The sequence below is a fragment of the Sapajus apella genome, unplaced genomic scaffold (genome assembly GCF_009761245.1).
Source record: "Sapajus apella isolate SASKATOON/1434 unplaced genomic scaffold, GSC_monkey_1.0 scaffold13, whole genome shotgun sequence".
NCBI classification, from domain to species: Eukaryota; Metazoa; Chordata; class Mammalia; order Primates; family Cebidae; genus Sapajus; species Sapajus apella.
The window spans coordinates 24,725,621-24,741,427 of NW_022436953.1; the positions used below are offsets into that span (position 1 = coordinate 24,725,621).

A 15,807-nucleotide genomic window follows, 5' to 3' on the forward strand; every position below is an offset into this window, starting at 1 on the left:
TTTTCAGTATTAAAATAAAAAAACTGGGCCGTAGTTAACATGGACCTTGGGAGGTGGGATCCACCCACCTGAGGTCAGGAGTTCGAGACTAGCCTGGCCAACATGGTAAAACCCCGTCTCTACTAAAAATACAAAAATTAGCTGGGCCTGGTGCCACATGCTTGTAATCCCAGCTACTCAGGAGGCTGAGGCAGGGGAATCGCTTGGACCCAGGAGACAGAGGTTGCAGTGAGCCGAGATTGTGCCACTGTACTCCGGCCAGGGCAACAGAGTGAGACTCCGTCTCAAAAAAAGAACCGGCCTAGCAATGACACAATTTCCGCAAATGGCCAAGGTCTGGCAGGCTTTGCAGCCAGAACACGCTCTGCATGGCCTGCAGTGTAGCCCCTTATCACTGGATACCAGTTTCCAGGATTCCATGATCTGGGTGCACAGTGAGCTGCAATCAACAGCGGAGTGGGGACAGAGTAGGTAGTCGCTAGGGACCGCAGTCCTGGATGACGTTAACACCCAGCAGGCAGAGGCATCGTACCAGGCTTCTGCGCCTCGTCCCTGAAAATCACTGCTCTCATCAGCAAGGCTTACAGAATAGGATGTGGGGAAGGCAGCAGTCCCACAGCGAAGTGTGAGAACAAGGGCACTTAAAAGTTTCTGGAAGGACATATAAGAGACTTAGCAGTGATCACCTTTGGGGAGAGAGATTAGGAGTTGAGAGAGGGGGTAGAAGGGGTAGTTTTATTTCAGAACTTTCTAGACCATTTGGATTTTATTACCATGCATATGTAATTCTTTTATGTTTTAGATGAAGTACTTTAATAATAATATTTTTTAGAATAATAAGGATCTGAACTGAGGCATAAACAAGGGAAAAGAAACCGAAGGGCATGTGCTTGAAATATACTGACTTCTAAAATGAGTGAAACGTTACAAGATCGCAGCTTTCAGCCCTTCCTTCCTTCTGCTACCAGTCTAGGTCTTACGGCATCGCTGCATCCTTCTATGTGGGCAGCAGCCCATCCTGTTGCTGCCCTTCCTGTGCCCATCGTTCCCAACATGAGACCCTGTGTCAGGCAGGCTGCATCCTGACCAACTGCAACAACACAGGACTGTACGATCAGACTGTCAGGGTCCCTGTCCCAGGTTCAGCTCTCACTCACTGTGTAAGCTTTGGGAAGTCACTCAACCTTTCTAGGCCTGGGTTTCCTCATCTGTTAAAAAATGAGACGGGCCAGCACAGTGGCTCACGCCTGTAATCCCTGCACTTTGGGAAGCCAAAGTGGGTAGATCTTCTGAGGTCAGGAGTTCGAGACCAGCCTGAACAAGATGGTGTTTTATATCCCCTCTCTACTAAAAATAGAAAAATTAGCCAGGTGCAGTGGTGCATGCCTATAATCCCAGCTACTAGGGAGGCTGAGGCAGGAGAATTGCTTGAACCTGGGAGGCAGAGGTTGCGGTGAGCCGAGACGGTGCCACTGCGCTCCAGTCTGGGTGACAGAGCGAGACTCCATCTCGAAAAAGAAAAAACAAGAAGACAGGAATAGGTCCAACCACACAGCATAAGGGCCAACCACACAGCATAAATGTGACGATAAAATGAGGGGAAAAAAACCTGATAAAGTGCTTAGTGCTAAGGCTGGCACTGAGAGCTCCATTAATGTCTGCTACCAACACTGCAATGTTTTCTCTTAGTCCCTTTAGAAGCATTTGCTGCCCAGATCTCAGGGAACAGATGATGGCACTTCTCTCTGAATAACTTAGAGCATTTGGAGCCTGGGGTGGTTCTATGTGTGAGATATAGTCAGCCCTCTGTCATTTCAACTAATGACGGATCAAAAACATAAGAAAGAGAATTAATAATGAAAAATAACAATACAACCATTTTAAAATACAAGTAAAAACCAATACAGTATAACGACTATTTACATGGCATTTACAGCATATTAGTTATTATAGGTAGCCTAGAAATGACTAAGTATATGAGAGGATGTACACAGCTTATATGTAAATACTACACCATTTTATACAAAGGTCTTGGGCATCCACAGATTTGGGTATATTCGAGGGTCCTGGAACCAATCCCCAACCCATACCAAGGGACGACTATATTGTCAAACTGTGTGCAGCCAGGAAGATAACCCAGTGACATTAAGAGCTGACTGCAGACGATATGCCTTGGTGGCATGCTTGATTTGCTAGACAAGGCCCTCTGCTCACTACCAGGGTGGGCTGGGGTTCTAGCAAGCGGGAGATGACGAACCCAGGAGTCAGGGAATCATCTCAGGGCAGGAGGAAAACTGGACAGTAAGAGGGTCCTAATGACAAATATGGCTTAGGGGTTACCTCAGAACAGAAAAATTTACATTCAGTCTGAGGTTCGCCACTCTAGGGCTCACCTATGACCCCAAAGGAATCTGCATCCACAAACCCCTGGCAAAAGTTCGCATGTATCTACACCATCCTTCAAGCAGATTGTCTCGACAAGATTTTAATGCGACAGCTTTTCCAATGGAAAGCCTCAAAATAAATAAATACACTGGAAAACCTTGATCAACTTTGTTGTCATTAAAATTTTTAAAATGAGGTTTACAAGAAGGATTACTTATGGGAATTTCGTTCAGATGAAGTATGGCGGCGATTCAGAATAAATGTACAAATCTGGAAAATACTTTCATAAAAACACGAAGCGGGGAAAAGAGTAAGAAAATGTGCAAAGTCTAAGAAACGACAGAATTTGATTGCTCTGTCTACTGAGGTATATCTTAATTTTACCTCCATGCATTTTTACTATGCTTTTAAAATCCCCTCTGGGGATATAAAATACGGCTGGCTTTCTCTTCATTCCCTTCGACTCCAAGAGCAAGCCCGTGTTGGGGGCTTTGGCACGATCCCGGGCAGGCCATTCCCCCAGGGGTGCCATGTGTAACTGGGCTTCCTTTCTCTCAATCAGGGCCCTCAAGTAACTCCCACTGCTCATCTTTGAAAGCCTTCTACTTCTTCAGCACTATTCAATCATCTTTATTTTCTTGTGCACAAAATCATAATCTTCCTTATTCTTCAATTCCTACCTAGAAACTTCAGTTCTGGACTTTCCTTTCCAACCAATTTTAATGTATTCCCTTGTTAGTGATAAGTGAGTTACTTCTAAACAATCAACACAAACACCCTAGTAAACTGTTTTCCCACTCCTGAATCTTGGCAGGCATTTTTTTTTAAGCATGTATTTTCACAGACTCCAATTCCATTTCCTCACTTTCTGGAATCTCTCTAGCATGTGCCATAAGTCAAGCTTTTAAGTAAATGTGCTTTTTGTACATTTCCGTAGTACATATGGGAGACTGAGTGAGGAAGTGTTTTTTTTTTTTTTTTTTTTTTTTTTCCTTTTAAAGGGCCATCAAGAAACAGTTATCACTTTTTTTTAGACAGAGTTTCGCTCTCATTACCCAGGCTGGAGTGCAATGGCGCAGTCTCAGCTCACTGCAACCTTCGGTTCCCGGGTTCAAGTGATTCTCCTGCCTCAGCCTCCCAATCAGCTAATTACAGGCATGTGCCACCCAAGCAGCTGGGAGTACAGGCATGTGTCACCATGCCCAGCTAATTTCGTATTTTTAGTAGAGACGGGGTTTGTCACCATGTTTGTCAGACTGGTCTCGAACTCCTGACCTCAGGGGTTATAGGTTGCCCCGGCCTCCCAAAGTGCTGGGATTACAGGCATAAGCCACTGCGCCCGGCCTAACAGTGTTATCTCTTTATACAGAATTAAACTTACCATCTAGAGGGGACGTCTCAGAGAACAGAGCAAGCAGAAGCGAAGATGTTCCAGGGGAGAAGGGATGAATTAATACTTGTGTTTATTCCCCAGGACTGACAGGCACACTTGGACCACAGCCTTCCAAAGAGGCTCCCTGACTCTTAGGCTGTGAACCATCTTCCCCAACCAGAACACGAGGCCAGTATTAACAGATTTCTGCTCTAATATAAGCGTTGCCCAGCACTCCACTATGGCCAAACTAAATGATTTCACCACCGCAAGGTGGGTGCCCGAGATAAAGCTTCAAAGGGATTCTGAAGTTGCATTTTGAATTCCTCCATAACAAAATTTAGATAATTAGGCAAGGCAGTTCCTTAGCACTCACTTTTCTCTGCCTCGGCAGGCCTTTCCCTGGGACTCCGTGAGTAACCCTGTCAGAGCCATGACGCATCAGCCCCAGATGCACTGGCTCTGCTGGAGAGATCGCACCAGCCAAGATCCAGGTCAGATCTAAGGCAAACTGTCGCGTCCTGTGGAGGCTGAGAGAGGAGAGAAGGAAGCAGCAAAAGACAGGCAGGGAGGGCAAGGTGCCCACGAGAAAGGGCAGATTCCAGTTAAGTCATCCGTGACCACTCTAATTACCCAAATGTTTTCTGGAGCCAGGAGGTTTTGACCACCTGATTACCAAAATATGGAGAATATTCCCAGATCATGATGTTCAGCTGCCAGGCAGTAAATGAGCTTCTAGAAGTAGAAGAATATCCATCGCCTTTCCCGGAATTTGGCGTGTTTGAGGATCACTAACACTGGACCTGAGAACTGGCTACTGAGTTACGCATTTCTCCCCCAAGTCGCCCGCTCTGCCCCTCCCCCTTCAGCTTGGTCCTAATCCTACTGTTCCCAGGAACATGCCATTTGCCTCCAAAGTATTGTTACAAAAGGTGGCCTTCACTGCCCTTGATTTTTTTTTTTTTTTTTTTGAGAGACACAGTCTCTCTGTTGCCCAGGCTGGGGGACAGTGGTGTGATTACGGCTCACTGCAGCCTCCACCTCCCGGGTTCAAGCAATTCTCCTGCCTCACTTTCCAAAACGCTTGCATACCGGCATGCACCACCACGCCCAGTTAATTTTTACATTTTTTAGTGGAGACAGGGTTTCACTCTATGTTGGCCAGGCTGGTCTAGAACTCCTGACCTCAGGTGACCTGCCCACCTTGGCCTCCCAAAGTGCTGGGATTATAGGCATGAGCCACTGCTCCAGGCCTGCCCTTGATTTTTCTCTGGCTTTCAGCCTCCCTGTATCAGCAGCTGAGAAGGTGAAACAAAAGTTTGAAAAAACAAATCCCCTGCAGCCTCTTGTACCGTGCTGATGTAAGCTGCACAGAAGAGGAGTTTATCTGGACGAAGCCAACCATGAGACAGTTAAATCTTCATCCCACCCTATGGAAGCTTCAAGTCCCAGAGAAAGAAACTGATGTGCTCAGTCAGCAAACCCAGCAACACTGCGCGTCTCCTCAACAAGCATCCTCAATTTCTTTTACACTCCATCCTGCGCCCACCCCTGTACCCTCCCCCACCACCTGATTGATTTGTGGGAAACACAGAAAGTGATGCTGCCCCTCTGAACTCACAGATGTGCAAACGCTGCATCACACTGGCCACTAGCTATCCAGCAGACCTGTACAAGAACCAACACGCTCACAAAGATGCCCCTCTCTGGGCTGGCTGTTGTTGGTCTCATTTAAGGAGTGGGCACCAAAGGAGTGCGAGTGAGTGAGCAGCGTCTGGCGCGGTGCACAAGCCCTGACACCGAATGTGACATGAGCCTCCATCCAAGGACACTGGGAGATGCCACCTGCCATCTGCCTCCCACCACCCCCAAAAGTTGCTTCTCTTTCTTCAAGCCATGTGCATATAAAGTCTCAAAAAATTCATGGTTACTAGGAAATGATTGCAAGGAATTTCTTCTTTGGTACTGGAAAAAGGAATATTTTTCCTCAAAAAAAAAAAAAATAACATAAACTGAAACGTCTGTGTTACACCAGTAAGTCTAGTGCAAATTAATAAATGCCAAGAGGGAAAAACTCACAAGAGGAACAACAAAACAACTTTTCTTGTTCTAAAAAGAGAACAAGGATGGGGTCAGGTGCGGTGGCTCACGCCTGTGATCCCAGCACTTTGGGAGGCCGCGGTGGGCAGATCACCTGAGCTCAGGAGTTGGAGACCAGCCTGACCAACATGGAGAAACCCTGTTTCTAAAAAAAAAAGAAAGAAAGAAAGGAAAAGAAAAAAGATGGATTGAGGGGCCTGAGTGAGATGCTGTGTGTGTACGGGTGTTGGAGAGGGAAAGGGTCAGGGCCATGCACACACTGAGTGATCCCTGTGTCCTAGAGAAGGTTGGCCAGCACAGAATAAAAAGCAGCCTCATAAATGCCTAGAAACAACCCACCCTTGACACATCTGATTAGAGGCTCACCTGTCGCCAGGTAAAGGCATGCTTGGCATCCCTGTGGTATTTGCTCTGTCATCAACATATCTACGGGCCTTTCTGGGGCTTTTCATTCCAGCTCCAGTCCAATAACCCTCTTTTATCCAGATACCCGATAAGCATCTCCTTCTCTACCAAAGGGACCATGCTTACTGATGAAACATTCTTTGTGAAAAGCCAATAATGTACCCCACTTGGACATGTAGAAAGAGCTGAGGTGTGTCAACATCCCCCCAGGTAAGTTAATCTCGCAGAGATGTATTTTTCCAGGGAACTGGTATTTGCCCCAATTCCCCTGCTTCTGTTATTCTCCTTGGCCCCACCGAACACAAGGCAATTACATTTTCTTTGCTTTTCTTTTTTTGAGTTGGGGTCTCACTTGTTGCTTAGGCTGGTCTTGAACTCGGAGGCTCAGAGGGTCCTCCCGCCTCAGCCTCCTAAAGAGCTAGGATTATAGGCATTTATCATCAAATAACCTTGGAACCACTGCTGTTGGTGGTTGCGACAGGCTGTCTTACAAGTAACCTGGTTTACACCCAGCACCTAGTAAATTATGATGAATTAAAAAAAAAGAAAGGAGGGAAAAAGAGGAAGGAACTCTGATGTTTCCACTGGCAACACAGGGAGAATGGGAAAAATGACCAACTTAGGCTGAATTCTTTTTTCTTTTTTATCTTTTTAAGATAGAGTTTCACTCTTGTTGCCCAGGCTGGAGTGCAATGGTGCAATCTCGGCTCACTGCAACCACCGCCTCCCAGGTTCAAACAATTTTCCTGCCTCAGCCTCCCAAGTAGCTAGGATTATAGGCATGCACCACCACACTGAGCTAATTTTTATATTTTTAGTAGAGACATGGTTTCATCATGTTGGTCAGGCTGGATGGTCCCAAACACCTGACCTCAGGTGATCTACTCACCTTGGCCTCCCAAAGGATTAGAGGCATCAGCTGCCGCGCCTGGCCAGGCTGAATTCTCTTAAAGAAAAAATATAAATGATATTGCACAAGAGTATACATATAATTACTTAATTTAGAACATTCTTACGGTAACTTCCAATGTCTGCCCTCTTCTCAGTCCTCAAAGATTCATCCAAAAGCAGTATATTTCCAAATATTAATTTTCTCAAACTGTATTCTTAGATGGACAGTGAAGAAAAGCCAGCTGGCATTGGGGAAAGAAAATACCATGACTGTGGCTGAGTCTGGGAATTTTAAGGGCATCTTCCACTTCTATATTAACTAAAAAGAAAAGCATTTTAACAGTTGCAGTAAAGAAGTTGAGGAAATAATTCAGGGGCAGTGGCCTAGCTATGCCAAATTATAGGCCGCCTCCAGAAGTTAGCAATTTTCCCTATCAGAAAATAAATAAAATAGAAACCATGTAAGAGTTATCTCAGAACTGGACTCACCTAGAAACAGGTTGGGCAACTGGCCCCATCTTTGCTTTCCTGGCCCCAAGAAAGATAATCATGTCACTCAAAATAACAACAGCATTCTTGGTGGCAGAAGTGACCCAACAGGCCCCTTTTTTCCTCGCTCTTAACACACTATGGTCATTCGCCTACACTTGACACACGCTCTAAATTCCATCCTCTGCCTCTACAAAGAAAGGCCTGCTGGAAACATGGCTTCAGAGACATTAACAAGGACCCATTCGGCTGGGCATTTGGAGCTGCGTTGTGAACAGCCAGACCCATGCCAAAACCACTGCTGACCAACTGGGTCCTAATCCTTCCTAATGCCTTGTCCAGAAAATGTCATTCCCACCTGAAGTCCCAGGAGAAGCATGGCTGGGATTAACCTGCAGTTTCTCCATGTGCATTCTAAAATCACCAACGGGCTTGTTTAAAATGCAGATTCCTGGCCCTATCCAAGATGACTGAGCAAGAATCTCTGGGGCTGAGACAAAGGAATCTGCCATTTTAACAAGCACCTTGTAAATCTTACTAAAATACACATTGAAATAGAGCCAATGAGTTCGCTGTTTCGCTTGCTATTTAAAAAAGAAAAAAAAAAAACACTTGATCAGAACCAAGTTTCAAATGCTTTTGTAAACGCTCTGCATCTATATCTGCCTTCCGCTTCCATCTCTGTGAACAAGCAGAAAAGAGTTGAAGCGTTTCCTGTCCTACCTACCTTTGCAGGGCTTTGGTTACAGCAGAGGTGGAGGCTCCATCATGTCCCATCTCCCCCAAAGCAAAATTAAACCCATCAGGAGGCGACGCAAGCAGAAAGCAACCACCAAAGACCAAGTTGGGGGTTAAAAACAATCTATTGCTGGTTCCATACAAATATTCTACCAATAAATCCACAGCCACACCTGTGAACCACCAACAATGAGACATACTAGATGCATACAATTCTTTTCAAGTATCAAAGGGGTTAAGCCAAAATCCAGTGTAGAAAGTTATCATGGACCAGTTTAAATCAAGCAGTAGTTCAGATGCACCCCCAGGACATGAGTTTCTGATCTTGACTTTAAAAAATAAGTCAAATAACTTAACAGTCTCTTTCCTACTAGTGGCATGAGTCCCAAGTGAATGTTCCTGCTTATCTCAAAAAGGGAATTAGATCACAGGAGACAAGTGTGGCTAAAGCTTCGAAGAGACCTCTGTGCTTGAGTCTGATCAAACGCACACGGGGGATTTCCCTCTGGTTATTTCCAGTCCTGCTGATTAGTCTTCTAATTCTGATACTATTGTCCTTTCTTGCCCTTGGAAATGGACGCCATTGATCCAAGCGACGTTCCATGACTAGACTCTCCAAGCTCCAAACACTAACTGGGTGACCACCAAGCATCACATCAGAATCACTCACACATGGAAAGTCACAGAGGTCGATAGCAGAGCAACAGATCTGAGAGCTGGCTGGGTCACGGGGGAGGAGTAAATTTCTTTAAACTCTTTATCTACTTTCTGTTACCTGTCTCCGCAGGGGGATGCGCTTGGTCAGCTTGTGCACAGCCGGCTGGCTGCTGAAGTCTGGTTTCTTGGTCGTGTTCTTCATTCGGCACAGGATAACGGTCACCACCATACAGGCGATTAAGAAGACCCCTATGCAGTAAATGGCTATCTCCAGGTAGTCTGGGGAAGCTGTGGTCTCCTTTTCTCTTATGGGAGCTAGATTGCAGATCAGACGGGGAGGAACAGATAAGCAGGCCACAGAGTTAGCACACCAGACTGATGCATCAAAGCACAACCAAAGGAATCAAAAGGCGACGACCATTCTCAAGGTAAGGTGGGCTTCCCAAAAACTCAATCCCACAGAATGGCATGGGCCATAAGGCCTGCCGAGTGCCTCTTCCCTGTGCCTCTACCAAATGAAAATGAATAACCAGGGCTTCATCATTTGACCACCAAAAGGTCACTGTCTCTTGCCTCTGCACTCCAGTGAGTGGCTGACACCCAGCTGCACAGGGCAGGCTATGAGGCCACATTCTGTTAGACGTTTGAGCAGAGGCCAGCCAACTGTACCACAATGAAAGGATTATCCTTCATGATGGTCTGTGAATGCAAACTGCATTAAAAATTCTGAAATATCAACGATACCCACTTTTGTTTCTAAGGAGACAGTGACAGTCTTATGTGGGTGGGCCCTTCTAAAGGAAGACTCCACAGGTGACTTAGCCCGGACGAACACAGTTCCATATGAAATGGATATTCATCTAGCAGCCTGGTCTGAAAAAGTTTTAGTGAATTTCTTAATACTGCCTAGTCCATAAACAAACCAATTCATTAAATATAAAGATTGAATTGCTTATAATACAGAACCATTAGATCCATAACACATAAAGCACATAATATTCCTTAATAACCTTTTAAGTTGATACATATCTGGTTATACTGTGATACCACTACAACTTTTAAAGAAAAAACATAAAGGTATTCTGTGCGACTATACATATAATTACTTAATTTAGCACATTCTTCTACCAACTTCCAATGTCTGCCTTCTTGTTGGTCCTCAATGATCCATCTACAAGCAGTGTATTTCCAAACAGTATTTTTCTCAAACTGCATTCTTAGTTAAGTGCTACTTGCACTGTCAGGCAAACTGGTTAAGAAGTGCCAATTAGGCACCACAGAATGCAGTACTGCAAACAAAAGCAAGCTTCGACCTAAGAGCCATCTCATTGTTTTAAAGCAAATATTCACAGAGCAGATTTGCAATAAAAGGAAAAATGGATGCAATGATATTACTGAAAGCTTACACATTTTAATCAGAAAAATACTTGCAAGACAGTCAAAACTCTCAGCAGCAACAGCACAAAAATGAAATGATCTATTTTATTTTTACTAGATGTAAAATATGCATGCAGGTAGGCACCATACTCTAAAAACAAGGAATTAATAACTGGAGTGGAACATCATAAGCTCGCAAACCACAGTCTCTGCAGTTTCACAAAGGAAATGACAAAGAGGCAGATGCATCAGAGAGGACAGTGTTTATATCAAGCAAGTTTCACTAGAATAGAGATGTTGGTTAAAGATTCGGACAGCAGCAGTGTTTAGGCAACAGGGCTGCAATGATGTCTATTTCTCTGTAAGGCAGAAATAACATCAAGCCCAAGATGGCAGGAGCATGCTTTGCAATGAAAGCAATCTGAAAGTCCGTTCTATCGCAACATGCAGCAAGCCACCAATACCCAAGGCAGGCAACACACTGCTTCTGTGCACCCGACATTCAGGGATGCTGCTCCCCAGGCACCTCCATACACACCCCTCTATTTACATCTCGTTAAAAATACAAAGTGGGATGAAAGCAATAAAAACACATATGGGATTTCAGCAAAATGGAATTTGAAATGGGAATAAATTACTTTGCATTTTACAAAGTAATTTCAACTTCTTCCTTAAGAGAAAGGGGGGTGGGCTAATTTATACATTGCCTCAATGACTCACTAAAAATATGAGATCCTTTCAGGTTTTAAGGGTGAAATTTCCCTTGATCATAAATGTGAGTGTGGGATCTCATTGTACATGAAGTTCCAAGGCAGTTTTCTTACCCCTGAGGGATAATTTGTAACATTTTTTATATCTTTATGCAAGGATAAAAGGGGCCATTTCTGATAACAGAAGCTGTGTTAATTTCATAGCAATCAACCAAGAAAAGGGAAAAAAAACCCAGAGAGAAAGAGCAGTATATACCTGGCAGAACTGTCAACCATGCAGAGTGAAAGGATATCCCAATAGAATTACCCGCCAAGCATGTATATTCCCCAGCGTCCTCAAAAGTTACATTCCGAATATAGAGAACCTCAATCTCTTTGTCCGTGGTGTTAACACCGGCAGCCTAGAAAACAAGGGAAGCAAGAGAAAAGGCTAGACGACACAGGAATGATTGTGGAGGGGGCTGTGGAACCACGAGGCGTCGCACCGGGGGCGTCAGGGGGTGCTGGCCGCTGGGAGATTCCGACTGCAGCCCATCCACAAAGCCCACACCCAAGAGACACAGAACAACACTGACCAGCTCACCTCCACAGGCCCGTCACCACACCGGCTTCACCTCCTAGACATGCACACAATCAAACGCATGGAAAAAATCAACCCACAGAGGTCCGTTCTCTTGGCCTGTGCTTTGGTTTGCATTTATAGAGGTGAATTTCCAAAAGTATGGCGCCCAGAAGGCCAAGCTGGGTTCTGGTCCCGTTGGCTGCAGACTCCCGCCAAGAAGAAAGGACAGTTCTATCTAAACTGCTGTGTTTTAAGACAACACACCACTGCACATGAGCCCAGATGGACACCTCACCCATCCTCCTGGCCCTGTGGGAACCAATCGGGGTGGAAGGTTGTCTTGGTTACCAGGCTCTGGTTATTTTTACTTCTGCAAAACCATCTTGCCTTACACAGCATTGACAAAAAGAAATGGAAGCAGGCATCATCTTGGTAACCAAAAAACTGGGCTTAATTTTTTTGGTGTTTTGTAATATAAACATTTGGATATAAGTCATGACAAACTTAAAAAGTCAACCTTTTGCCTTTAGTAGCATCCAGTAGTACGTTCATTCAGTAAGACGAACGCCCCTCCCTCCAATTTAGGACAAGAAGGTCAAGAACAGCATCTCATAAGGATCTGGATGCAACCAAAGAAATGATACTTTGTTGGACAAATTGCATCATGCCAATATTTCCCTAAAAACTTGAAGTAGATGGAGACAAATTCTGCTGATACTCAAATGGCCCCATATCAAACAGGTATGCAGGTGTGTGTTTTAAATGGTGTTAATGTACAATCATGATGGGAAATTTGCAGCCCAAACAAGATCAACCAGAAGCAACAACTTAAAAACTAGGTGGGGGTGGAGGCTAACCTCCGGGAGAAATTGGAGCAAGCACTTTGAACATTGTGGGCATTTTTCCATGGCTACTGGCATCATACCAGCTGCATCACCGAAGAAAGATTATGATAAATATACCAAGGCCACAAGAGTTATCCTATAAGCTCCCTGCGGTCTCCCAAAGCACCAAGTCTTTTCAGCTTCTATATCCAGCTTTCTTTTTTTAAAAAAAGACAAAAACGAAAGCATTGTTACCTTGCTGTTTTGGCAGGACAGTGAGCCAGGCAGACTGGTTGGCCTGCCCTATATAATTGGAGACCTTACATATATACTCCCCAGCATCCGCCTCGGTCACATTGAACAGAGCCAGCACTTCTGCATTGGAACTATTTATCCCCGAGTGCTGGAACAGACACAGGAGAACAATATAACGGCCAACCAGGAAGGTCTTAGTGCTGTCCATGGTCCCACCACCAACACACCGCAACAAAACAACCTCCATTACATCTCAACAGCGGCATTAAAGGGCTGTGGGTTTTGAAAGAACAAAATCAGTCCAGTGGCAGACAATGGAAAGGCCTGATGGAGAGAAGGGGAGGAGCGTGTGACTGACGGCTAACTGGACAGGTCGGGCGGGCCCCCAGGTTGGTCATCTTTTCCCAGTGCCTTTGATTCTCAGTACTGTTAGCTGGTGGGAACACCTCCTTGGCTGAGAGTTCTTAGTTGGGTCACGTATGGTTCTACTGGAATAATGTTCTCCTTAGGACATTCATTCTCTATGATCAACTGGACATGGGAGACGTGGTAGGCAAGGAGCTAGGAGCCAGCTGTACAGACTTAGCTGCCCCTGCCCTCAGCCTCCTGAAGAGCAAGCTAGATCTAAAAAAGAGGCAGATGCTATGAAAATGGGGCTTGCAAACAAGAAATAAGACAGCAAAGATATGTTCCTTGTTCAGCATGTCACTGGTGCAGAAACGTGACCTAGAGTTTATTGTCTAAATCACCTGTGAATGGATTTCAAAGGTCAGGGTTTCTTTTCTTTTTTAAGGAAATCCAAATAGTTTCTAAAACGTAGCTACTAAAATTGGATCCCAACATCCTATTCATAGAAAACAACATCAGAGTAACAATCAACACTGGTACAATGCCTTGAGCCTACAAAGCTCTTCCCATCCGCTTTACCCCATTTATTCTTCACAACCACCGTGTTGGGGAGACAGTATCATAATCTCTACTTTTATAGATGTGCAGCTAAGCCTAAATGTCTGCGATCTCAGGGCTGATAAATAGCTGAACTAGTCTCTCTCCCAAGTTTAGTAGTTCTTCCCCTACTCCATAGCTCCCTTCAGAAATTTTACTAGCAAGCGTAATGATCTGTTAATTCCTTAACACACCCTCTGCTGGCTAGTCAAAAAAAGAGATCATCCTCTCTCAACTCCAATGGGAAATCAAACAACCTGTGGCCACACCCATGAAAGAGACCCCAGCTGTGGGTATCTTTAGATTCAGAAAGTCCTCACCTTTAGAACCTTGAGGTAGGGCAGCCCATCAGGCCCGTATTTACTGCCATTCTTTTCCACGTGCTTGATCCACTGGATGTGGGGCTGGGCATCACTGTAAACCTTGCACACAAACTCCACGTCTCCTCCGACCACTGTGGAGGCATTTGCCGGCAGTCCGGCTTGGAGGATGGGCCGGTGAGGCGATCGCTCTGGTAGAGAGAGGGAAGAGATGGGGAGCGGGGATGGGAGAAGGAGAGGCCAATAAATAAGTTGTGTTGTCCAGAGGCCTGTCAGTGAACTCATGCCAGAAAAGCCTCAAGCCTGCTGGCTGACGCCTTTGAAATAACACCGCAGCCCCATGAATAACAGAAATGACTTCAAAGGAGATTGCTAGAGCACGACCCCTGTAAAAAGAACACTTACTCAGAAAAACAGAGAAAAGAACTTACTACGTCCCAAGTTATTGGTTGTCCATAGCCACCTGATGAACAGGGGAAGAGATTTTACTTTGACAGTCTAAGTGACACACAGTATGGGAAGGGAAGCTTCTTCACTTACCCTATTTGAGATCATCTCAAAGGTTCACCTCAACCACAAGCTTAACATCACAGGCAAATGACAAGACTCACTTTACGGACACTCTGAATACCAAAAATGGTTTCAACAGGCAAGTGTCTCCCAATACATTTTTTTCTTTTCTGAGACAGGGTCTCACTCCATTGCACAGGCTGGAGTGCGGTGGCCTGATCACGGCCTCCCAGGCTCAGGTGATTTTCCAACCTCAGCCTCCTGAGTAGCTGGGACTACAGGTGCCCGCCATCATGCCCAGCTAATTTTCAAATTTTTTGTAGTGATGGTATTTCACCATGTTGCCCAGGCTGGTCTCAAACTCCTAAGCTCAAGCGATCCGCCCACCTCGACCTCTCAAATTGCTGGGATTACAGACATGAGCCATTATACCTGGCTCCAATAGACTTCTAAGATGCTCCGAGAAGACTTCCAATCTTTGTCTTAAAAAGTAAACTAAAAGCTAAAGCCCAAAGTTATGAAGAGGCTTGATTAACAATGGGATTCATCTCTTTATTGTGGATTTTACTTCATTCATTCATTCTTTATTCACCCATTTGGCTCTTTGATGAATATCAGGTGTTACTCTGCCAGGTACCAAATGCACAAGTAGATGTTTCCAATATGGCACTGAATGAAACATAAGGAGACCAGTTTCCAGCTCCCGGCTTATGTTTTAGACTGCCCTAAAGGAGGGCATAGATGGTATCCCAAAATTACTTCCTAGCGTCACTTGTCTTGCCTCTCTTTCCCTCGAGAACATGTTCTCAACAAAGAACTGACCCTCTCATCTTATGCCTCCAAAGCTCTCCAGTTAAGAGGTGGTCCCTGCAGAACTTTTGTGGAAACAATCAAGCCCCGGTATGCTAGTAACTATACATGAGCCTCCTCAAGTGTTCAGTAATACCCATAAAATGATGGGCTAAGGACTTAAATATGCTTTCTCCAAGAAGACATACAAATGGCCACTAGGTATGTGAAAAGTTTCTCAATGTCACCAATCATTAGGGAAATGCAAATCAAAACCACAAGGAGCTATCACATGACAATTGTCAGGATGGCTTAAAAAAAAAAAAAAAAAAAGACAAGTATAGGCCGGGCGCAGTGGTTGACCCTGTAATCCCAGCACTTTGGGAGGCTAAGGCAGGTGGATCACAAGGTAAAGAGATTGAGACCATCCTGGCCAACATGGTGAAACCCCATCTCTACTAAAAATACAAAAAATTAG

The 15,807-nt window shown here is 44.9% G+C and overlaps 1 protein-coding gene across 17 annotated transcripts in view; it reads right to left on the reverse strand.

Annotated features, from left to right (window-relative positions):
- FGFR2 (fibroblast growth factor receptor 2) overlaps window positions 1-15,807 on the reverse strand; it is a 117,896-nt gene that overhangs the window by 27,337 nt on the left and 74,752 nt on the right. For 7 of the 17 annotated variants that reach the window (XM_032281834.1, XM_032281848.1, XM_032281842.1 and 4 more), the window contains 3 exons: window positions 14,031-14,221; window positions 12,766-12,913; window positions 9,150-9,352 (listed from right to left, as the gene is read on the reverse strand). In XM_032281834.1, the coding sequence (XP_032137725.1) occupies window positions 9,150-9,352; window positions 12,766-12,913; window positions 14,031-14,221 (542 nt within the window). Of the gene's footprint in view, window positions 1-9,149; window positions 9,353-11,380; window positions 11,526-12,765; window positions 12,914-14,030; window positions 14,222-15,807 lie in introns of all 17 variants that reach the window. The other 10 variants (XM_032281850.1, XM_032281840.1, XM_032281845.1 and 7 more) reach the window with 3 other exon arrangements.